Raw genomic sequence first — 26095 nt, 5'->3', positions numbered from 1 at the left:
CAATAATTAATATCCAGTCAGTATACATATATCATGTACACTGATTGTACAGTATATCTAGTGGTACCGGTACGGGTCCGGTATGGTATGGTGTACGTAGCGTCCTCAACGTTGACCCTATGACACGTTTGAACGAAAAGCGATGTCAATCACGACATCGCTATTTGTGCAGTACAGTACTGTAGACTGAGTATACTGAGTAAGTGGAGTACACCATTGACCCTGCACTGACACTGAGTCTTTACCATACAGTATAGTACTGTACGTCGGCAACGGACTACGGTTCCTTTTTCTAGCAGTCCATGACTTGGTATACTGTACAGTATCATGTCGAAATGTAACCAGGACTTGTACTATAATAAAGGTACGTTCTGTACAGTAGAGAAAATTCTCCAGGTGCCCAATTTTCTCTTCAGTCGGTGGTTATTTTCTGTTGCTACTACGGACACAAAATGATCTGATGTCTCTCAAGAAGCTTTTACTTCTTAGTTGACTGTCCAGTTGTCTATATTCACTCGCTGCCACCCCTGACTGCTAGTATGGTCCCAATGGATATCACCGAGTTCCCCTTGCAGTTCAGCAGCAGTAATTTGAGTTGAGTCGTTTTGGACGGTTGTTTGATTGCAGTACGTGGTTGCAATCAGCACGTCACTGTAGTCTACAGTACAACCAACGAACGCCTGACTCTAGTACAGTACGCGATTGCAATCAGTACAGTACTGTACAACCAACGAACTCCTGACTCTAGTACGGTCCCAACTGGTATCCACCAGCTCCCCTTGCAGTTCAGCCGCAGCAGTTGAGTCGTTTTGGACGGTTGTTTGATTGCAGTACGTGGTTGCAATCAGCACGTCACTGTAGTCTACAACCAACGAACCCCTGACTCTAGTACAGTACGCGGTTGCAATCAGTACAGTACTGTACAGTACGTCACTGTACTGTACAGTACAGTACAGTATGTACAGTACACTGTACAGTACTGTACTCAGTGTACTGTACAACCAACGAACTCCTGACTCTAGTACGGTCCCAATTGGTATCCACCAGTTCTCCTTGCAGTTCAGACGCAGTAGTTGAGTCGTGTAGGACGGTTGTTTGATTACAGTACCTGGCTACAATCAGTACAGTACTGTACGTCACTGCACCCTACAATGGACAGTATTGTACACTACAGTACAATACTGTCCACTTCAACTGTACCAAGCACGACTCCAATGTTACCGGCAAGAACGCCACGATTGCGTCCTTGTCCGTCTGTCAGTGCACTTTGTCATGGACAAACTCTCCATGACTGTCGACAGTATGCTTGGCATAGGGTGCAAATAGACTGATGAAGCGATGATACTAGAGTCTGATATTGCTGGTGGTGTTTATTGTCATCAGGGTAACGACAACGTCGACCAAAATTGGCTGGATAACGCGATGGCTAATATTTCCATTTCTCGAGTTAAGCGAGAATTTGCAGAAGTAGTCAAAAGTGAAGAGGTAAGTAGGAAAATAGCACAAAATCATCTACTAGGCTTGAATTGTATTGTAGGCTGTTTGGTGATGATTGTGCTGTAGGGTGTTGGCTGATGATTGATTGTCTACAGCTTGTAGTAAGCAAGGGTTGGTTGGGTTGCTTTTGCCTCATCCACAATAGCATTTTGCACTGGATACATCATCCTCCATTCGATCATCATCAATCCTAGATAGAACAAGTAAAATCCATTTCAATCAGTGTAATGCCCATCTCCTTCAAGATGGATTACAATGGATAGGCAGCAGCATAGCAGGAGGATGTTGATAGCAATGATGTTGTAACCATTGATCCAATCTTCCTCTCTATAGATCCATAGTATCGCCATTTTTCATCCAATAATACATCATCTAGGTTGTCATTGAGTAGACAGACCACTGGTAGTGGTAGTGGTAGTCATTTGGAAAGAATCGTTCTCTTAACCCTACTTCTCTTTCCATACGTAGCATGGATAGAGAATCACAGGGCGGATTGTACTCAACTGCAGCCTAAAATACTATCCTACTACATTACATCCTTTGTCCAAATGTCAACCGATGCTATCATACAGATTATATTGATCTTTGGCCATCGGGACAGTCCTTGAAATGATGGCGATACAAAGGTTTCCATCAACCACCTTTACTGACAAGGAATGATGAAAGGTGGATGCTAGAAAACCATCTCCATTCCAATAGCCAGAAGAATGCTTACTTACACATCCATGTTCCCTACTTTTACCATGATTCACTTCAAAGCCACATAACCTACTGTACTGCATATGCTAACATACATAGGAGTCTATACTGTAGACGCGTACAATCCTCATTGCAACATCAACTCATCCATTTCCATGTCTATTCTACAATACTCAAATGAACAAGGATGGAGGAAGGCAGACATACAAGTCAATGTAATTCCAATAGTCTTGCCATTCCAGAGTTTTTCTTACACGCTTTGTATTTGTCGCATTTCGCCGTTTTTTTTGGAAGATACGATACAACTACTTTTATTCCTAAAGCTGGACACAACCAGCCAAGTTGATGATGACCTTGACGTGGGATACTTTAATACTTTAACCGTACAGTCATGATGATGGCAGCAAAGATGTCCAACCATCTGCAATAGCTTTTAAGAGAAGGAGACTGTACCTTGTTCAAAATCAAACTGAATCTTGGCCAGCATGGTGCTAGACTTGGATACAGTCAAGGCCACCAAAATTGTGTAGGATAATGACATATTCATTTAGTCCATTCCCAACTTCTGATCCAATCCTCTGTTTTCCTCCCTACTTTACATGATCGATCAGAGCCTGCATCAATGTTTTGTTGCAAAGTACCATTCCACTAGTCCATTGAAATCGACCTGATGGATCATAGCTGAAATAACACCACTGCACCAATTGTAGTGGTCAATATGGATCAGTATTTCGCTGGTCAACACATTACTGACGCGTCCGTAGAGAGTTGATGGATTGGGACAATAAATGCAATCATCCAATATTCGGATTCATTGACAACAAATCAAACTAGTCGTAGTATAGACTGCTTCGAGCACCATGTTCAAGGTCAATGTGTAAAGTCAATGCATTCATCACCTACATGATGTGATTGCATCAATCACGAGTTCAAAATGTCCTACCAACATCGTCCATATTGTAATCCTTTAATTACAGAATTGACCGACAATGATTTGTTCATTTCTAATTGAGTTCAATCAATTTTTATAGTGCTTATCAATACAGTTATAGGCAATACGAGTAGACTAAAGTTGCCAAATGGACTGCATTAGCCTATTGGATCAATCCATAAAATAGAATTAGAGTTTGTTAGGACAGTAAATAAATGCAAGTTGTATACTTTTTCAGCTGTTGATGGCAAAGCCAGGGACTACTCCAAAATCTTGAATACAGCTTACTTTTCTTAACTTCCATTGCAATACGATAGTAGTACATTGGCATACTTGGACAACTGTGTACAACTGGTCTTGGGGCTAAGTCATTAACCAGTAAATACATCATAATATACCTAAATGGTGCAAAATTGTCGCACTGGATATCATACGATTCAATTTGTTCACAATGAGAAGAATTCTATTCTCCATTACAGCGCAATGCTCTTCTATTCACTGATTCATTATCAAGACTAGATAAATCCCCTACCACCCACCCCTATAAAGTGCTTGAATTAAATTAGTTTCATAGAGTATACCGCAGCTAAGTCGACGGTAGTACTCTATGCTATGCATATGATGTCAGCATGTTTTATTTTCTTCATAGTCATACTTGATGAAATTACAAGAGATGACAGTAAATAAGATGGGCAGTTTACTTTCACTTTGCTACCGCATCTTGAAAGGCAGTATAGACTGTAGACGCGACTCTTTTGAAAATATAATAGCATAAAAATGCTTATTTATGATTAATTAATGAAAGTTAGACACGGGAGTATTAAATACCTAAAGAGTTATCGTGCCTTTTTGAACTGGAAAAGATTTTAAATTATCATGTTACTCATGTATGTATATACGGTATTATCAGTCGGGATCACGATAGTTTACTGCAAAATTGGAAAAATTCTTCATGTTATAGTGCTGCTGGATCGTTTACAAGACATAAGTTTATTATTGAATACATAAATCTAGAGATTATATCGTCGTTGTAGACGATTATACCTTAAAAAATGATGTTAGAATTAGAATTAAAATCCAAGTTAATACTTAAGATATCGATGGCTTACTAAGCAATAATGGTAACCTCTCCATTTTTCCAATGACAGTTGATTACTCTAGTAAACTCTGATAGACATGAGTAATTAGCTTGGTCATCATAATGAGTTAGTTATTAGTAAAGTCTGAGAAATAATTAAACTACATAAGCGTACAGTAACTTAGCATTCATGCTAACCGTAAAACCATCTTTGATCGGGTCGATCAGATCAATTATATTATCAAAATGGTATGGTATCGATAAGTCATCTTGTAATGGAAAATGACACTGTCTTAATTGAATGACTGTAATATTTAAAGTTGGGAAAAAATTTAAAAGAAGGAGACAAAAACATTGTTATTAGCCAATTAATCACTCTTTCTTCCTTGATATGACGCTTTTTACTTCTGATGCAGAGTTTAAAGTTAGGCAATGTTTGTAATCATAGTACGGCCGATGACAAATATCTACCATTAGAAGAATTTATGTACTACGTGTATAGTCAAATCTAACATTAGAAATTTGTAGAAATACTTAGATTACAATCAATTATAAAAAAAGATTGTATCCCATCATTATTTCTATCTTACAATTCTTGCGTGATATCGATTAATTCTATTGATCGCATAGATAAACTTCGAGAAATATCCCATACGAATGTGTTAACACAAGCCTAATTGTGAGAATTAGTTTTAGCTGTAGATGAATGAAGGATTCAGTAGCCGTTGCTACTATGCCTTTATTGAAAAAGAAATTGATCAAAACCTACCTATACTGTATTGAAATATATAATGTAATACTGATGTACCATGGAAATATATAAAACTGTACGATTAGAGAGTCAATAAAGAGACATATATCCTGTATACAGACTTACTAATAAAGTATCATTAATTAATTTAATATCAATGGATCTGATCTAAAATCTTGAAATAGAAATGATTGAACATACGTAATTTATAGTTTAGTTGTTCTGTAGGTAGTAAAATTAAATGATAACGTTTCATTCACGGTAATGGATCGGGTTGTAGCTAGGCCAAAAAATAAATTATTTTAGATATAATGCACTAAGTTATTTAATATTCGTTATTTAATTTGCAATCAACGCATAATACTGGATATCTATGATTGAATGAATGACTAAACGTATTAATCCTTGTATGGCTAATTCATTTTATAATGAAGATAGTTGATAATGGCTAGATCCTACCACTTATTTTCACTACAAGTAATTGGTTTTACTAAGGAGATCTTTCATAATATGCTATATTCCCTATTGGATATTACGTTTTAAAATATTATCGCTGTAAATATACTGACAACGAATTAAGGTTACTTCCCTTTGACCTTATTTGGATGTTTTTGGGTAATATAAACGACATGATATACTCTGACAGCGAATTGAAGTTACTTCCCTTTGACCTGTTTTGGATATTTTGTAGTAATATAAGTGACATTACTACGCAATCTTTACAATATTTGACAATTTACAATTACCAAAATTATATTTTGATGTTTTTTGTTGAGGCATAACTCTGAATCTTATTAAGTGGCACGTCATAGCTTACGATACATTTAATATCTTTCAGGCCAAAAGATGCGGCATATGTATCAAAATGTTAAATGAAAATAATTTTACAAAGCTGTTGGGCGAAATCACCGGTCCTCCAGATACACCCTACGAAGGTTTGTTGCCGTATTACTATTGCATGCTTAATAAAGGAATACTTTTGGAAACGATAAAGATTATTCTACACGAAATAGATCATACGTATCTATCTCTTGTATTACTATACATAGAATAAATGAAACTACAAGTTTAATTACAATTTTATGAAATATCTGTGTAATGATTTAATTTTTAAGGCAATATTAACTAACTATGGTGATCATTGCATGCTATAAATAAGTTTATTTAAGAGCAATTAAAAATGATATTGCTTGAAAGAAATAATTTGATTACATCATTAACTGGTTTAGCAAAGTACTTTGTTGATAGTTAGTAGTACTACACAAATGTTGATACGTTGATTACCTTTAGTGCTTCCTTTTGCTATAGCTCATAATTCGTTAGTTACCTAAAATTCAGCTACAACAGTTTTAGTAAAGAGTTTATAAATTTTATTTATCTTTATATCTATAAATCGACTATATTTTTTATACCCACTTTATAATAATTTTTTAACTAGGATAAGATACCGATAGTAGCAAATTATATATTTAATTTCATACTGATCGAAAGTGACAACCTAGCAAAATTAGCATATTGATATAAATTGCTACTATGATTTATTAGGTGGAAAGTTTCTTGTTGATATTGAAATACCTGATTCTTACCCGTTTAACCCCCCAAAGGTAAGAGTGCTAAATAGAAAAACAGATTATAGGAATAGAATGAAATTCAATAGGGCAACTCTTTGAAAATGTGCGAGTATCTATGTTATATTATGAGGAATTTTAAATACCACTTTAGTATACTTATGTATAAATTAAAAGAGATTTAATTCAAACTCGTTGTACGACCAAAGCTTAGCCTGTTCGTTCAATTTTAGATTTTCTATTAGCTGTTAGTTAATGAAATTTTTTTGATTTGTTACTTATTACAGTATGACTATTACATTAAGCGTCAAATGCGATATCAATCTTATATTCACGATTAATTTTGGTAATCTTTTTCTTTTCATACAGATGAAATTTATTACTAGAATATGGCATCCGAACATTAGTTCAGTTACTGGTGCCATATGCCTTGATATTTTAAAAGACAACTGGTTAGTGACAAAATTATAAAGGACAAACTAAATCGCACTGTTTAAGTTCGACTTTATATATCTGTTACATTTTGCCTTTTTTTGCATTGCAATATTTTAATACGAACTGTGTTCTATTGTAAAAAGCTCTTATTGATCTAAATATCCTTTTTTTATCACTAAGCTTTCAGCTTTCAAACTATTCGAGTTGATTACTATATACTTTATAAATGATAATCTTTTAGGGCCGCAGCTCTCACCTTAAGAACCGTATTGATGTCATTACAGGTAATATAACTTATCTCAGCGTTAATGTTTCGATTTATGGGAAATCGTCTAGTGATAACCATTGGTAGTCGTTATTAATTCTAATGGGAATTGCATCGTTTATTAAAAGGTACTACTAAGCGCTGCAGAACCGGACGATCCACAAGATGCTGTCGTCGCTAAACAAGTAATTCTTTACAAAGACCGTGTGCTTTCGCTCTTTTTCTAAGAAGCTGAAGAAATGTTATTTATTACCTCATAATATCTTTGATTTCAACTTCCTAATAGTACAATGAAAACATTCATTTATTTATGAAGACTGCTAGACACTGGTCTGAAGCGTATGCAAAAGGTAACTCTTAGAATAGCCTGCGTATTTCTTTCATTCTATGAAACTAACTAACTAATTATTGTAATAACTATCTTTGTATCATAGCGCGACCTATAAAAACCCAAGACTTTCATGAGAAAGTCCGAAAGTTATCTGAAACTGGTTTTTCTGATGTATGCCAATACAGTTATTTTAAAACTATTTCATCATTAATAGGACCATAATTCTTCAACAAATTGTTTCAAATTTTGCAGGATTCATGCAGAACGGCTTTGTCAAAAAGTGGATGGGACGAACAACGTGGAATGGAAACACTGTTAGATTCATAGCACTTTTATATGATATTTAGTGGCCATCTCAAAGGCAGTGATAGTCATTGTACTACTCGCTAGCGTAGTGTTGCGTTTCGAATTATTATGTATTGGGTAATTGGAGTCCATGGCTTGTTTAATGCAACATTTTACCTCGTTGAAGAGTGGATATTTGTAATGCCATATATTTGCTTTTATTGATTAAGAGCTAATGTAAATCGTGGATTTTTTTTGTCTTATTCTATACAATCCAGTGTGGCAGGTTTTTACAGTAATATCTTGATGTATGAAGCTACTGTAGATTGCCTAATGCTATACAATATGAAGTACTGCTTACTGTGCGCAGATTGCAATTTCTTATCCTCCACTGTAATAATAGGAAAAATATATCTGAGGATATGTTAAACGTTTACTCTATGTTGATTAACACAATAGTAAGATATATCGTATTTTAGCTAATTACCAGTTAGTGAAATTAGATCTATCTGCCACAGACGTTATCATGATACACTGGATACTAAATTATAAACTGGCAGTAAAGTTACTGATAGTATACGTAATTACGAAATGTTTACCAACCACATTTTTAACTAATCTCTTGTAATAATAATTGTTAATAATATCTATGCAAATGATGATAATTATAGTTAATGCCCATATTCATTTATAATACCTACGTAAGTGTACAGTTTTGACTTGAGATGCTATTTACAACATGCAACGCTGAAGAGTATTGCTAATGATATTTTACGACTGTAGTTAGTATGATGAGTAAGTAGCTATTTCAGCTAATCTGATAGTCAAGCTGGTGTCGTATAAATTTATTATCAGTGAGCTAAATATTCGACTACCTGATTAGTGGAATAAATATTTGTTCAATATTTAACGGTAATAAATTCGTATATGTATATGTACTATACTGTACCATATGAGCTACAAGTTTGAACTTAGTATGAAGATCTTACTCTTGATAAATCTTCTCTTTGCATTAAAATCTACAGTATGATGACCCACAGAATGGATGTACGCTCTAAATACATTATCGGCATTGAAGAATGAAAAGAATGAATTAACTATACAGTTATACGAGCAATCTCAATTTTGTAGATTATATTATTTGCTCAGATATAAATATTGTAACTACTAAAGTGGTACAAACCAGTGCTATAGATAATTATATCTATTATTAAGATTGATTAGTTTGCTATTGCAGTAATTTTGTTATTCGTACGTCTTATTACGTAATGGGATACGATTACAACTTGAAATATCGATCTACTCGTATACTATGATACCCACAAGACGACCATTTTTCGCTTGCTAAGTAGTTTCTTGATAGCAATACATTATATCAGTTTACAGGTCTAATCAAAAATTGATCAAATAAATTGAATTATTAGAAATTTCCTATGGAATTATTTATCATTATCTTCTAACGTGTATATCGTATACATATTTATCAAAGCAAAGTGAAGACTGTAATTATATTAATAATTTAAATTTCTTCACGAATGTTTACACAAATCCGCGAAATAAATCTAGTGACTACCGTTAGCGGCCTAAAATTTGAGTTAGATATCAATGATATTTTATTTAACATTTTTCCTGCATACATTTAAGAATAATTACATTATACAAAGTTACCTTGTTTTTCTTTTGAAGACCAGTAGTTACTGACATATGAGCTATTGCTGTCTTCTGCATTTTACTACAAATATTATACATATTCTTTTTAAGACTTCAAGTGACTCATTACTAATATGAGTCTTTATTCTTATTCTTGTTCGATTGGCTACTAAGTTGAAGTTGTAGAACGGAAGGGTTATTACTAATTATGGCTTAAAACACAATGACAATGCTGTCTACTTATACCAATGATCTCTAAGTGATTGTTATAATAAACGTTGGAGGTTAGACACCGCTTAAAGCCATCAGTTCCGTATAATGCGTAATATTTTGAAGTAATTCATTTTCGTTTATTGGAATAGACGCCTATATAATTATCGAGAATACGGTATTATGTGCTCTTCATGGCTCGGATGAGCATTAAAATAGAATCGGATAATTGATTCTATAAACAACAGGAAATCCATTCTTTATTAACATAATCTAACGGTAAATTATTCGCTGAGAGATTATTAAATAAATGATAAGTACTTTGAATTTCAGATATTGATTTTGCAATGATGCTGGAAGGTGGTAATAACCCGTTATTTGTGGGTTATGTTGATACGAATCAGATTTCGACTTGCATGGAAAAGTGGATTAGATTCCATACTACCAGTAGTAATCATTTTCAATCCTAGATGTTGTAACCGATGGGATAGTATAAATTCTCTAAGTGTAATGATAATGTCACCTGATAGCAATTCCTGTTGATTGAACTTGTTTTCTAATAGATTATTGAAGCCGGATATTTAGCATATTTGTTCAAGGGATATATCATTGGTATACTATGAAGAGATAAATATGATGGAAACTCGAATGTCGATCGCAATTAATGATCCGACTATAGCATAAGGTTAGGGTTAGGGTCTATAATTCATGTTAGTATTTGGCAATTTTTACAACGCTATACTCATTTCTGTAAAACCAATCATAACGATGACATTACCAAAGCACCGTCTCCATATTGGATTTAATTGATGCAGAATTTTACTTTTGCTTGGCCAAAATACTGACGATGCATACACGTTTATGAATCAAATTGATCCACAGCTTGATTATATTATTTGTTGTTGAAGTAGTTGTACAAATCGCGATGCTAAATCAAAGTCAAACAAGCCAAGCCGCAATTTCAATAGATTTATTAGTAACTTATCTTCAAGCTTAAACATTTAGAAAAATGGTAATGAGAGTTCGGTACGACCAAAAGCTAAATTCTCTTCGTTTACAATGTTCTGAGCTAATTTTTTTAGCCTTACGGCTATTGTTAGCTTCTTTTTCATCATCATTAACACCACCGGCATCTGTATTTTCCTTTCTAGCAAGTGTAATTGCCTGGATATAGCTAGCTGCTTTGCGGTTATGCTCAGGTAATATAAACCATAATAATACTATGTATGATACATAATTTTTGCAGCCGGTGTAGCCATATAAAATCGATTTTGGAACAATAGTATGCGATAAATCCTTTCAGAAGATCGAAACGGATTAGTTTGCTTATTCTATACGTAAATTATAATAGTATATTTAATAATAAATATCTAATAATACAGTACCTATCCCCTAAATATATATGAATATAAGTACTTGGATATGTTTGCCAGTTATTTACATTAACTAAGAATCTACTATAAGATAATTTACTAACTGGAATACTATAACAATCTAGATGATCTTAAAATATAATGTAATAATGAAATGCCTTATGTTGCGATAGTAGAGTTTGTATATATACTTTGTAGGATAATTGCATCAAAAAGATATCTTTACCATTGACACAAATACTGTAAATTGTGACTGTCACTATCTTTATAGCCGTAATAAATCGGGTACTCACAAGTATTATTCAACTTCTTAATAGCTACATTTGGCGATCACTTCATATCCTAACAAGTTACCACATAAGTACCTTGCATAAATCTTTATTCTTTGGAAATTGATGGAAAGATATTCTCATATTATTTATTCTGATTGACGATTTTGAGTTACATCCGTATGCGGCACAATACAAGCGCATAATTGCGCTCTACTGCTTGGTAAATTATTACAATTATGGAGTTGATAAGTATAATGCTTTTGTTGCAGATCGATTAGAATACAGCTTGAAACGTTAAAGTCCTTAGGTCTATGCTATAAACACTGCAAAAAGATTTTATCTTTTTATTATTGTCGCACACCACTAGTGACAAAGTAGTCTCCACACGCCAATACTTACGGAGAACCCCTCTTACTGACTTAAAGAGGCGAGATTCGCTATATCACCAAATAATTCAGTTACAACGATCGAATACTATAGTATAATTATAGAGTCACTAATAGTGTAGACGAGGAAGTCAGAGATTTTCTACTATTTATTACCGAAGAAATCTTGACAACCAAGATTTTAGCCTAGATAATTCAATAGCAATTGACAAACTAGTTGGCTAACTAACTGAATAACTAACTAAGAAGTGATCTTCAGGCACCAGCCTTTCATAGTCTCGTCAGAAACCCCTAGTGCACATAAAGTACAACTATCCTTCTAAAGTTATATGAAGCTTTATCTGCTTATACTACCACAATTTCCACATTTTGGCAAAATAAAATGCTGTGGAGGTTTATTAACAAGCAACCTTAGTACTGTTATTACTAACATGACGTGTATCATTATATTATGAGTAATTATGAAATTAACAATAAATTTAACCTTTGTATCAGGTCAAGAAGAATACAGCTTAAAAGTCAAGATTCTTGTGTCTATTTCAAATGCTGAAAGACTAGGTGTAGTCTCTTTGGCATGTGCAAACTACGGTATAGAATTTAGTATACTTGTGCAAGGCATGTCGATTTGTACAAAAATTCCATTAAGGAGAATTTTTAGTGCTATTGCAATGTTCAAGAATTAGTATACGGTAGTAGTATGCTATACTCGCAGTACACAAATAGTTTTTCAAGCTTACCATGAATAAATTGCACCACATTTGCTGGCTAAATTTAGCGTAGATTGCTGTATAGTCATTTCAGACAGTGTATACTCTATATTAATTAGAAATTTTATGGAGTATTATCTTGTGTTAACAAGTAACGGGGCGGAAAATTTGCCTCATGTTATAATAAATGAATTGAACTCTAAATTTTAAGTAAAATTTGACATAATTATAATTACGATGTACTCAAGTACTGCAGGTTCGCAATTAACGAGAATTTCCAGTGCTACACTGCTTATTGCTTATACAGTGATAAGATAATTATAAAAATTATACTATGCATTTATATTAAATAGTGCAAATTCTATATTTTACTTTCAGTAGTATACAGCGTAAGACAACTATAATTTGTAAAACTGTGTTTTTGATAATAAATAACTGAGAGAAATGATCGCTCGCATTCATGATGAGTGAGCTAGGTTCATTTATAGCCAAAATTTAGCATCATTACTGTTTATTTATTCTAGATAGCTCATACTTTCTATATTACTTTTAGTTTGATACAGTATGAGATAATTAGTAAAGCATGTTCTTGATATTAAACAACAGAGAAATGATCCTTTATAATCATGATAAATGAGTTAGGTAGGCTCTTTTTTGAGTCAAATCCGGCTTAATTACCGCTTTATCGTTTTAGATACTGTAGACTCTAAAAGTGACGAGAACTTTTAGTGCTATACAGTACAAGATAATAAATAAATTACAGTAATCTACATGCGTATATGATGCAATAAGTTAAGTATGCTCTTGATAATAAATAACTGAAAGAAATTATCTTACTCAAACATGATAAATGAAATTCGCAAGCTTCTTTATAGCAAAGTTAGCATAATTACGACGTATTTATTATCGACAGAGCATACTCTATATTAACCAAGATTCGTAGTGCTATACCATTGCAATAGAAGATAATTTCTAGAACATGCTCGTAATAACAAGCAAGAGAACAAAACGGTCCATTTTATTTATTGAAAAATAGATTCGAATTTGTTAGCGAAATTTGGCCTAATTTACTACGTATTTATTCCCAACAGTATTGTAATTATCCTATATGAAGAAGGATATTACTGCTTTGTGTCGTGATAGACATGGGCGTAATTAATATTATATCATGCTGTTCGACATAAAAACAGACTAGAGTTCATATTTCTGTTGTCCCTGTTTTAACGGCATATTATTATTACTAATCCCCTGCAGGTATAAGACCTACGCAATAGTTGCCGTGTCGTATATTATCCAAACTGTTGTCTTGAGATTTGTTGACTTTTAGTACATTATTTTTGATTAAATTAACTTTGATGAATTGAAGCATTTTCAATTGTCACGCCTTTATTACTCAGTGTTTTCTCGATATTGACTACCTATATTGAGTCCTGCCTGCGGGCACCAATGCAAGGTCATATTATTTATTTCAATAGATGATAAAAGTAATCAATTTATTAGCATTGTAAAATTAGTTACATCATCTTCACTTCTAGACGCTTAACCTTGAACTATTGTAATAATGATGTAGATTAGAGACATTTTAGGGTCTCTAATATGGGCTTGCTAAGAAATCTTAATCACTGGAGCATTAAGGCGTAACTTCACCTTCTGCCTTTTATCCAGGTTTTAATAGATGGAAATACCTTGGCCTTTGATTTAGTGCCAATAATGGAGGCATAACTTGACTTCTGCTGTCTTCAATGAAGTTAATCATCCTATGAATAGTTTCCTATAGTTTGAAGGCATCAAAAACCAAAAAATAATTCATGTACGATACAATGTCGATGGCAAACATTGCAGTGAATAGCTTTGAGGACATTGTACCCTATCCTGAATTTCGTGCAACAGGGGCTGTTCCCTAATCCCTTGTGTCAAGAAAGATCGAAAATACCGGAATATTGGCACTTGGGTCACGAAGTCTTTGCAGATTACAGTAGTGAACAAACCTATCTCTCAATCTGTGCAAACTCCTATTGCAATCCTTTAAGAGTGAGTTGACGACAATTATTTTGTCCATGACCGGGTAATATTTTACCTGAATTGAGACACAGGCTGATTCTTCGAGCACAGGCTACCGAGGCTTGTGGCAGTTTTGCATACAATTTTTGTACACTTTATTTGATGAATCTGTCTTTCAACGATGGAGCAGAGTTTAGGTAAAGGGCTACACAGACCAGCAAAATGATGTAGTGAAAAATCATCTCGTATGACTGACTGTAAATTATATACTATATATAGTATGCAATTTACGGTCAGTCATATAAGATGATTGTCGAATAATAAAGACTAGAAACCCTGCAAAGATTTTCATCAGGTTCTGAGTGAACACTCAACGCTTATTATATTAACTAGTATTGATCCGCTTCGATGCTTCAATAAAGCTGCTAGAAGTTTATAAGATAACTTATCTAGGAATAGATTGGCAATACAGTAATTTATCTACGAAGCCTTATCTGTTTTTAATAGACAAGGTCTTCGAGTAGCCTATGGTTCTAACGACAAATCTTACTGTAACTGTATATGTTATGGCATAGACTACTCGATGTTACAATGAAGCACCTAGAGATTCACAAGATAAATTATCTAGGAATACGAATATTTGATAATACAATAATTATCTACGACGTCTTACATGTTTTTAAAAGGTTAATAGACAACTAATAAGGAATGTATATTATGGCATGGACCACTTCGATGCTGTAAAAAACTGCTAGTAGTTCATAAGATAACTTATCTAGGAATATGAATATTTGATAATACAGTAATTATCTACGACATCTTACATGCTTTTAATGACAACTAATAAGGAACGTATATTATGGCATGCACCGCTTCGATGCTTTAAAAAGCTGCTAGTAGCTCATAAGGTAACTTATCTAGGAATACGAATATTAATAATACAGTAATTATCCACGTCTTACATGCTTTTAATGACGACTAATAAGGAACGTATATTATGGCGTGGACCACTTCGATCCTTTAAAAAGCTATCAGTAGTTCATAAGATAACTTATTAGGAATACGAATATTTGATATTACAGTAATCATCTACGATGTCTTACATTTTTTTAATAGACAAGGGCATAGTTTTAAAACGTTATTTATACATGCATGGACTACTAGAAGGTCTTGTGCAAGTAGCCCATGGCACTAATGGTAGATATTATTATCGCTACATATTATGGCATGGACCGCTTCGATGCTTTAATTAATAAAGCTGCTAGTAGTTCTGAAGATAACTTATCTAGGAACATATTGGATAATATGTACACAAATTATCTACGACGTCTTACATGTTTTTAATAGATAAGGGCATAGTTTGATAACGTTATCTATCCATACGAGCGCACATGGACTCTAGAAGGTTTTGAGCAAGTAGTCAGTCTATGGTACTAATAACGAATGTTATTGTAGCTGTATATTATGGCATGAAGTACTTCAATATTTTAATAAAGCTGCTAGTAGTTCATAAAATAACTTATCTAGGAATGGATTGGTAATACAGTAATTTATCTGCGATGTCTTCTATGTTTTTAATAGTTAAGGTCTTTTGCGAGTAGTCTATAGTACTCATGACGAATGTTATTGTGCTATATATCTTATGGGATAGACCACCAATAAAGCATCTAGTAGTTCATAAAATAAGATAAATTATGGAACCATAATACATTCATTGATCTACGATGTCTTCCATATTTTTAGTTTTTAATGGACAGCTACATAGTTTTATAATCATATTATCTGTGTTTTACTCGTATACTGTACATGGACGGCTAATAGAAGATCTTGTTCGAATAGTCCATGGTATTAACCCATGTTACGGTAAGTTTATAAGTTATGGCTATTATAGCATGCACTACAAGATGCTTTTGAAGCTGGACAATGTACTAAATGATGTTCAAACGTTGGACATTTGTTTCATTTATTTGTTGCTATCATTCTATGCAATAGAAGAATGCAAATTGAATGATGAAGGGTAAACATTTTGTTACTGTTATATATGGAGCAATTACATATACAGCATACTGTAAAGTAGTATTATATATAGAATGATTAAAAGTCGTACTGTAGGATCACAGTTTAAAATGATTAACGTTCTAATTATGTAATTATCATTTTAAGCTAATCTTACATCTTATATGGATAATCATTTAGCTAAACTATAAGTGAAGTAATCTAACAAATGTATAAATACCTTCATAAATTTATTAATAAACGATTCTCAATTGAACCTACACCGTTTACCACGAACATAATAGTTACATTGGAGTATTCGTTCGGGCCTTGTCAATTTGATGGTTTATCTATCACTCATATATGCTGTAAATTGGTTGTTTTATCAAGAAAGTAAGGGTTCCATGTTTGTCTAAGAGAGACGTATAGTTTGCTTTAACCTCTTGACGATGTTCAAGTCGTCTCCTATTAGTCCATCGCGCTAAGCGTCGAAGCCAACCATAACATTTTCTTATTTCTCTAACGGTATTTACAATCTTTCTATCGTTTGTAGATCGATGTCAGGATAGTTAAACCTGACAGTAAGCTCATAGTATTTATTTTGTAGCTGTAGTCGCTTAAAAGGATTGAAAATCTTGCAATAATATCGACCAGCGCAAAACTAATTTGCTATTTCAACTCCTTTCGATGCGCTCAAGTTTGAAGAAACCCTATCGCTATTACGTCACTGTAGTCATGGCACAGGCTTAGGCTAATGCAGACCGCAAACGATATGATACAGTATGGCCATTTTAGTACCATATCATACCTTGTAGTCCAGTGGACTCGAATATGAATTCCACATGAACTTCAATGATTTTCTTCTTCCATCTCGCTCCTATTGCCGTACCAACTCCCAGTCTAAAGCCACCCCTTGGAAGAAGGCAAAGATAGAAAGGGAACAAGGCTTCTCTCTTGGTGTCTTTCTCAAGAATTTTCTCCAGCAAGGTAGCTTCAATATACATTGTATTCCATTCCAACAGTACTCTACTATTTCTGACAACCACAACACTATATTATTTCAACTATTTACCCACGATCAGTCTGTCTGTGCCGCAAGCAAATAGAAAAGAAATAGTGAAGCTTTCGATTGCATCTTGGTATCTCTTTCAACAATTTTCTCTAGCCATTTGGCAATTTTAGATCGTGTCTAACTCTTCCAACAGTACTATACGACGCCTATCAGACAAACACAACATAATCTTTTGAGATTCCTGGTCAAATACAGTCGAAATTGGCTTACTACTGCATTGCAGTGAAAATAGGTGCAGCTTCCATCTTAACGTCTGGTCCAGGCCTCTTTTCTACAATATCAACCAATTGTATGGACTAGCCAAGGTGTTAGCAAATTTTCTCTCGTCTGCTTAAATCCAAAATATCAGGAAGAACTAAAGCGATTACAATAGTAGGCCAGCATTTATATTCATCCTTGCAAGTTTGAAAGTTTTAACGTATTAGATAGAGACTTAATCGAACATCAACTCAGCTATTCTAGTCTATTGGACACTCCATTTATAACAACTCATTACTCGATCTTTCAATGGATGATAGTTGACCTATGCTGGTGAAGATGATGGGCCTACAAGTGCTGTAAACTATGATATTGGGTCTCCATTAATGCCTTTCGACGTTGCTTAACATTATCAAATAGCATCTTCCCCAGAAACGATCATACTTGCCACTACAGTCGAGGGTGATTTCGTTTGACAGGAATGTAAAAGAGAACGGAGAACAACTTAATGACGTGGGTCTTGATACATTGCCTTGAATAAACGCAGAGTTCTAGCAAAAAAAAAATAGCAATCAAAAAGTCCTCTTCCTATACTTACGGAAAGCAGACATTGATCATACTGGACGAGATGGATCAAAATATCCAATACCTACAAGAAATATTTCCAAATTATGACGAAGCGATTATCCGAGATATATTTCAAGACTCTGGCCAAAGTGGTAAGCTGCATCACGCTTAAATTTTTACTTAAATGATTAATTATGCATTCAAGTAATACTTGATGATCGTACTATGACTATTGAGTAAAAGTAAATATAGTGCTACTGTAGAAGACACAGACAGGACTACGAGTGTTTTACTTTATCCCTTACTGACAACGGTAATACAACATCACTTGGATTGCAGCTTATGGTGCTAAGTGGATTAATGAATCAGTTAACTTACGATGAATTAATAGTATCGTAATCCAACATCCGACCAGTTAAATACTATAATTATTAAACTGATTAATTACACTATTACACAATGCCAGACAGTTTTTCTCTAATACTTATAAAACTTAACTAAAAGTAGATTATCCACAATTGATGTTGCTAAATTACTCTGATTAAAGTGATAATTATACAGTGTAAACACGTACGATTTTGTTAGCATTACTAAAACCTGATATACCAACATTGATCTCTTATCCTACTAAAACTGGTTCTGTACATACTGAGTACCAATCAAATAGATCAATTTGTGCGACAGGAAATCAATAATGATATCATTACAGGATATTCTCTCATTCTAGAAGTAGGTATTCAATTGCATAGCAGCTACTAAGATAGAATTAAGGTCAATTTTTGCATTAAAGTAAAATAATTATACAGTATACTCTGATTCCAGAATCGAGTATGCCACTGCATAGTTAGTACGTAGATTTGAGATGAATTTTATATTCTAGTGAATGATTAATTCTATACTCTGATTCCAGACTAGCAGCTATGCAATCCAGTTGCATAGTGAGTGCTACTTTAAAATTGTCACCTTATATAACTTATTGCAAATCTGCTTCGATCAAACGTATGTTGTTAATTCAATAATTGTATTCTCTGATTCTAGAATTAGGTGTGCAACTGCATAGTTATTACTAAGGTAGAATGAGGCTAAATTTATATTTCAGTGAATAATTAATTCTATACTCTAATTCCAGACTAGCAGTTATGCAATCTAACTGCACAGTTTGTGTTACTTAAAATTTGTCACTTTATACAACTTACTGCAAGTTTGCCGTGATCAAATGTATGTTGTTATCCTCAATAACTAACTGTATTCTCTGATGCCAGAATTGTGTACACAACTGCATAGTTACTACTAAGGTAGAATTAAATTCAACTTTGTATTTCAATGAATAATTTCTTGTTCTAATATCGGACTAACAGGTATGCAATGTGCATTACCACTGCATGCTTAGTGCTACTTTAAAATTGTTTTCTTGTGCAACTTACTGCAACTCAGCAGCGATCAAACATATGTTGTTGACTTTAGTATGAGTCAATTTCAGGGGAATAGAAATCTACTCTGTGAAATGGATCTAATTTAGTAGTAGATATAAATACGTTAATAATTATAGCGTGCAAATGTTCTGTACGGTGAACTTCTTTCATCCACCTGATACATAGGACTTTGCTATATGCTCGCACTCAAGTAGTAGTCAGACTTTGACAATCAACTAATAGTAATAGTATCTGATTAAAAGTATTCCTTGCACATCATATAACTTTCATCAGTTATTATTTCAATGCAGTTTTTATAATTCGAATCCTGAACGTCTTAATTCTGTACATGTTTATTTTGCTGTATCAGTTGAAAAGGCCGTAGAAAAGTTAATATCTCTTTCGTCAACCGGGAATCAATCACGCAGTTTGGCTAATACGAATCCCTGGGAAATGGCGACTATTCAAAAAGGAGCCACTGATGTACTAAATAATGACCAAACTAACTTGACAAAGGCCTCAAATAAAAATAGAAATGCAAGTACGAACAATTTAACGAAACAACCGCTAAATCAGGGTTTTAGCCATAATTTAGAATCTGTCTGGAATAACAGCAAGGCCGTAAATCAGATAAAACAATCAAGAGGTTCTGAAAGAAGGGTACAAGATCGACATTATGCAGCTCGTAAACCTAAATTTAACAAACAGGAAAATAACATGGATAAAACTCAAATTTATGTCAACCGTAAGTACAATTTTTGTATATCATACTAGTATGTATATATATCCTTGCATTATTGGCGTAGCCCACAGCCTACTTAGATAGCTTCATTGTACAAGTATACTCCTATATGCATATGTCGAATGCACTTTTTCGTACGATATACTGCGGTTATAACGTTACGGTACGACATTATTAATTTAGGCTTGTTCCTAAATCACTCTTAATATAAATTAGCAATAGAAATACGAGTAAAAATGGTAGCACTGTTGATTTATATAACGATTTTCTAGCTAGGCAATAAGATTAGTGAATGATCACATTATTCAAAACTAGGAAATTGTAGCCTTGTACGCTATGTGCTGTATATGATTGTATGCTCCAGGTAGTATGCCCTTAAGTACACAATGTAGATACGAGTTTATAGTCTGGTTACGCAAATTATGAGAAAGAAGATGATCAAGCCACGACTGATCGTGCGGTGTTAGAAGTATAAATTTTATTATTATACCCATTATTTTATATTGGACGAGTATTACTTTGTAATATGTAAAGAAATAAGTAGCTGTAAATCATATCTTGACAGGAAGAATATTGTTTATGCCTTAACATTGTTTTGTCTTAGTGATTTTTATTTCATTACATGTTAGAAATTCTTGAAAAAAATAAAGGAATATCAAAAGTGTTATACATTGCTCGTGGCTGTCCAGGTAGTGGAAAATCAACGCTAGTAAGGTGCAGTACATCAGTTAATTTATTAGAAATTACCCGTGGTAATAAAGTGCTGTAGCGCATTTGATGTATCCATTAAGTTCTGTTAATGCCATATTTCATTTTCTTCTTGATTTTCTACTTTAAATAGTGATTCACGCTATACTGTAATAATAAACGATTTTAAGCGACACTTTAGTGTAATATATACACTATTGTACAGTTCGTATGAATGACAGCATTGGTAAAGAATGATAAAGTGTAGATCTCATTTCTCGTACTCTGAGTTTCTTCCGACATGATTTAAAAAATTTCTTCAAGTTCCATCATATATATCTTAAATTTTATTTAATGTCCTGAAATTTGAAGACTTCTTTTGGAAAAGTATAATCATCAAGGTATTATCCTATCAACAGATAACTATTTTATAGGACCGGACGGAAAGTTAGTAGGGCTTATGAGAATTATTATACAGCATATGTAACTGATTCTAGATCAACGCTACCAAAATTGAAATATTAGTCACCCTTCTGGCATGTCTTATTGACAGGTACGCGTTTGATCCTACAAAAATTTCCGAAGCACATTCGTGGAATCAAAATGAAGGTATTATTTTATATGTATTTGCGTGTATCTCAAGTAGGGTAACCAACTTCGATTTTAGACTCAGCTTTGATATACTCCAAACCTGTCTTTAATATGTTTAGATTTATAATTAGTAACAAAATCTTACTGATAGACACCAATATGGTAATACATTAATATTTCCAGAGTTGTATACTACATAATTGTAGCATTAATTTTTTTATTCTCGATAGCTGTTAAAAATGCAAATTTAGGAATTTCACCTATTTTCATCGATAATACCAATACCCAGCTTTGGGAAATGAAACCATACGTTGTTTTGGTTCGTATGAAAAGTGCATTTATTTGTATCTCTCTCAATTATTATGGTTGTATATTTTTACTGCTAGAGCTTTCTAATATGCTGCTTCTATTAGGCTATAAACGCTGGTTACCATGTTGAATTTATTGAACCTTGTACTTGGTGGAAGTTCAATGCCAATCAGTTAGCAAGGTAGGTCATTGCAAAGTTTAAAATGTCGATTTGCTGCTAGGAATGCCAGCTAACATTTAATACTATTAATTTTTTTTTTTAATGTACAAATGTTACAGGCGCTGTACGCATAATGTACCACTCAACAAGATAGAATCTATGTTGCAAAGATTTGAACGAAGTGCTTCTGTTAAATTAATCTTGGGTGAAAATTCGGCAGGATTGCCTAACAAAACCGCCAGAGTTAACGATAATGGACAGAATGAGCGTTTATCAAGTCAACGCACGTTAATAGACGATCAACATCGACTGGCTCCCGAAGCTACAAAGAACATGATGAATGATGAACCTAACGAGCGAGGAGAAACTAGTGGAATAGAGGTGACTGGCAAATGCAATTATTCCATTTATCCCAGTATAAAGATATCCCATACTACAGCATCATGGCTGCGCGAAAAATTCGAAGTTGAAGAAGTGAATGGAGGAGGTATTTTAAATTTCAGAAGATACTATGCTAATGATAATTTAGAGCTTTTTATTTATCTGTACATTTATGAATGTTTAATGTATTAAAAATGTTACAGAAATACTTGCTCTATGCAATAAAAATTCCAATGATCTTGAAGTGTACATAGATGAGAGTTTTGGCAGAGAGCTATATAGGCAGTGGTTAAAGACATTAAAAGTAATATTTAAGTGATTGTCTTTGTTCATCGAATTATAGTTGTATTCTATCCTTTCTGTAAAATTTATGTAGTCTCCGATAAGACGATTTTTTAACTCTACAAATGCTTGTAATTTTTATTTAGATGAAGCATGAAAACGAGAACAATGCAATGGTCAATAATGGTACTAAGAATATTCCGTGTTATTAGTTTACAATATAATATCGCTTTGATCACCATTTGTAAAACAATAATATGTAACTGTTATCAATAGATGAAGCCATTGCTAGACAATTGCAGCTGTTGGAAAATGATATTGAAAATTATTATTGTAACGAGGTACCTAAGAATTGGATAGCTGATCAAAGAACACATACATCAGACATAGGCGATTCATCTGCTTCATTATCTACTATAATAACATCAGAGAATTTTAAAGATATTATCAGCGAACAATTGGCCTTTAAAATTGAAAATGAAGAACAAGTAAGTGCAAGCTATTCATTTAAAGGAATCTGTTATACTCTGATCTAAATTTTAAGCCAAACAACCTTATTTAATTAGAGCAATCTCAGCGCACCTGTAGTTAGGAGAATGCAGGAAAAGCTGAGCCAGTGGTATCCTGGAATCAATACGTTGGTTTTAAATGACTTTCTGGAACAGTCCGGGTAATCTTCATGTGCGATTTGAAAGGAACGTTTAAATATATTTTAACTCGGTCGTGCTGTGTTACTATTAGTTATAATTTAGAAGATACAGTAACTTTCCTGGAGGAAGTATGTGGCTTTGGCGAGCCCAACAAACAAGATGCAAGTGCTGGTAAAGTAATTACAAGCACAAGAGATGAAACGGAATCCACGTATAAGTCACCATCTACCGTTAGCATGCAACCTAAAATGGGTTTGTCTTGCCTAGCTAGGGTTTTATTAACAATAGCAGTAAATACATAATGGTAGCTGCAATATGGACAGTTTACCTAAGGCCGTAATTGCTGCATTGTAGATGTTAAGATGTATAACCGACAATCATCCGAGTATGCGGCTACCGCCAGAGAGTACTGTAATAAAGCTAGCGAGTGTTACCAATCTAAGCAATATTCTGTAGCAGGTCATTACCAAGAACAGGTATAACTTATAGCGTTGGTAACATATATTAATGAATTTAAGTTGAAGTATATATAATTCTACGAGTTATTTATAAATTCATGAAAGATCGCCTGTTATTTTAAATAGGCAACACATTACTTCAATTTAAGTAAAAATGCTCGTAATATTGCGGCTGAAATTATGTTACAATCAAGGTGAGTGAAAAGATTACAATATTTCCTTTACATGATGCCGCTGACTGGTACTATTTCGGATGCAACTTTTGGGCTTCAGTTCATGATAATTATTTATTGCATTGCAGAATGATTGCTCTTCGACAATACAAAGTTTTAGATTTACATGGTTTTACTGTATCAGAAGCTGTAAAAATTGTTGAAGAACAATTGCAAGTCATTCAATGTGATCCTAGTAAGTATGCATTTGCCTTCTTTCAATCTTTAATTATTTACACTGTTGATTTCTTAAACTTAAAAGTAACACCGAATTGTATATGCAGGCCTATCTTTGCATAAGAAAGATAATCGGTATCTAACAATCATTGTTGGCTGCGGCATTCACAGCGTCGACGGTAAAGCTCGAATTAAGCCTGCGGTGGTATCTTATCTGAAAAGAAAAAAGTACAGGTAATATCTAAGACTGATATTATAGTTACGTATGGTCCACGACTTAAAATTTGTCTATATGAAGACTCGATTTTAGTCTTCTGAATGACTCGCTATTTTGGTCCTATCCCATCTCATTATAGTAAATTATGTGTAATCTGTATATTTGCTTCACGTTTTTTATAGATACAACTTAATCAGCAATGGAGCAATCAAAGTAGAATTATGGTAAAGGCAAGAATCGTAAAAGGAATCGAAATCCTTATATTTATTTTACTTGGCTACTGTTAGTCCTAACTCTAAAGGAACTTAAAAAATAGACTCTACTTTGATTCCTTACAAATCAGTTACATTTTGCTTATATAAGTAACTACCACAATCGCAAACTAACTATATCGTATTCATACTATTATCGGTGGCCCTTATGGTAATTCGTTTAGAAAAAGAAAGGTTATAGAATTGTAGTATGAAATTTATAACTTTTATTAAAGACGACATTTAAATAGTTAATTTGCTCAGTTATATTTAACTAAATTCCATATTAACTTTTTATTCGCTGTATATTAAATCCAAGAACGACACCGTAAGGAGTTTATTGACTCCTTTGTTATACCTAATTTAGTACAGTACCTGCAATAGTTTTATAGTCAAGCATTGGTAAAGTTTATGTGTCGTAAAAAAATTGCTTAATAATTTAGAGTAGATATCATGCAAGTATTTTATTTACAGTTTAGGATTAGATACTCTCAGATCGACAAGATAAGGCTAAATTGAATGGATCATTGTAATCTAGTTAATGAATTATATAACTTGTACCTGTCGTGTTGGTTATCACTGTTAGTAAACTTTAGTTTTATGTTACACTACTATTTCTTGCCATTTTATTTTCTGAAATGATTTTATACATAATTTTTACTCTCCTATACGTAAATTTAAGCTTGTTGAAAAACTTTTGCTGTATAACAGCCAATATACTGCAGTATCTACTTATCGAATGTTCCTACTAGACAAATACCTACTATTTTTTATTATCAATTATCCTCCTAGCAGAAGCTCTCCGTGTAAGGCTCACATTAAAATTGATTGCCCGATACAGCATAATGGATGCTCAGTTTCTTATGTTATTTTATTTCCTAAAAATAAAACTCTTGCATTGCAATAATCAATAATGATCGTCAAACTCCTGCCACCATTGCCATGGTCTGATTGCGCCAAATAAAAGTATCAGTAGGAAATAATCAGACAGGACCGATATGATCAAATGATACAAAACAGTTTCATTTTGTTTAAATTGAAACGTATAGCAACGATTCTTTTGCTGTATGGAAGATTATATCTGTTAAGTTTTTTTCATCCCATCCTTTTGGACTTTACTGTCTCCAATTATCCGGAAGAGAATGACTGCCAGCGGCTTTTATGTATGGCTGCCCCGCAATATAAGTAAAAAATTGTCCCTTAAGGCGATATGTAAGATACGCAAGCTAGTAACCTACTATCGACGATACCCTTTTGCTAAAGCGCTAGTAAGTAAAATATAAATTGATTATTAT

The 26095-nt window shown here is 33.5% G+C and overlaps 2 protein-coding genes across 2 annotated transcripts; both read left to right on the top strand.

Moving 5' to 3' along the window:
• Nucleotides 1–1422: 1422 nt before the first annotated feature.
• Nucleotides 1423–7882, top strand: TRIADDRAFT_24883 (uncharacterized protein; the record flags this gene model as incomplete). The annotated part of the gene is made up of 9 exons (XM_002112748.1): nucleotides 1423–1485; nucleotides 5795–5891; nucleotides 6502–6560; nucleotides 6894–6976; nucleotides 7201–7243; nucleotides 7353–7409; nucleotides 7511–7574; nucleotides 7659–7726; nucleotides 7808–7882. The coding sequence occupies 9 exons, from the start codon at nucleotides 1423–1425 to the stop codon at nucleotides 7880–7882; spliced, it is 609 nt and encodes a 202-aa protein (XP_002112784.1).
• A 10450-nt stretch (nucleotides 7883–18332) lies between these two features.
• On the top strand, nucleotides 18333–25707 carry TRIADDRAFT_56283 (uncharacterized protein; the record flags this gene model as incomplete). The annotated part of the gene is made up of 18 exons (XM_002112747.1): nucleotides 18333–18423; nucleotides 20054–20428; nucleotides 21055–21134; nucleotides 21610–21721; nucleotides 21934–22022; nucleotides 22117–22193; nucleotides 22292–22659; nucleotides 22757–22857; nucleotides 22982–23021; nucleotides 23112–23323; nucleotides 23402–23505; nucleotides 23577–23737; nucleotides 23840–23961; nucleotides 24070–24137; nucleotides 24245–24351; nucleotides 24440–24566; nucleotides 24732–24773; nucleotides 25593–25707. The coding sequence occupies 18 exons, from the start codon at nucleotides 18333–18335 to the stop codon at nucleotides 25705–25707; spliced, it is 2391 nt and encodes a 796-aa protein (XP_002112783.1).
• Between the last annotated feature and the right edge of the window lie 388 nt (nucleotides 25708–26095).

Source organism: Trichoplax adhaerens, genomic scaffold, assembly GCF_000150275.1.
Source record: "Trichoplax adhaerens TRIADscaffold_5 genomic scaffold, whole genome shotgun sequence".
NCBI lineage: Eukaryota > Metazoa > Placozoa > Uniplacotomia > Trichoplacea > Trichoplacidae > Trichoplax > Trichoplax adhaerens.
This window is presented reverse-complemented; position numbering and strand designations above follow the sequence as displayed.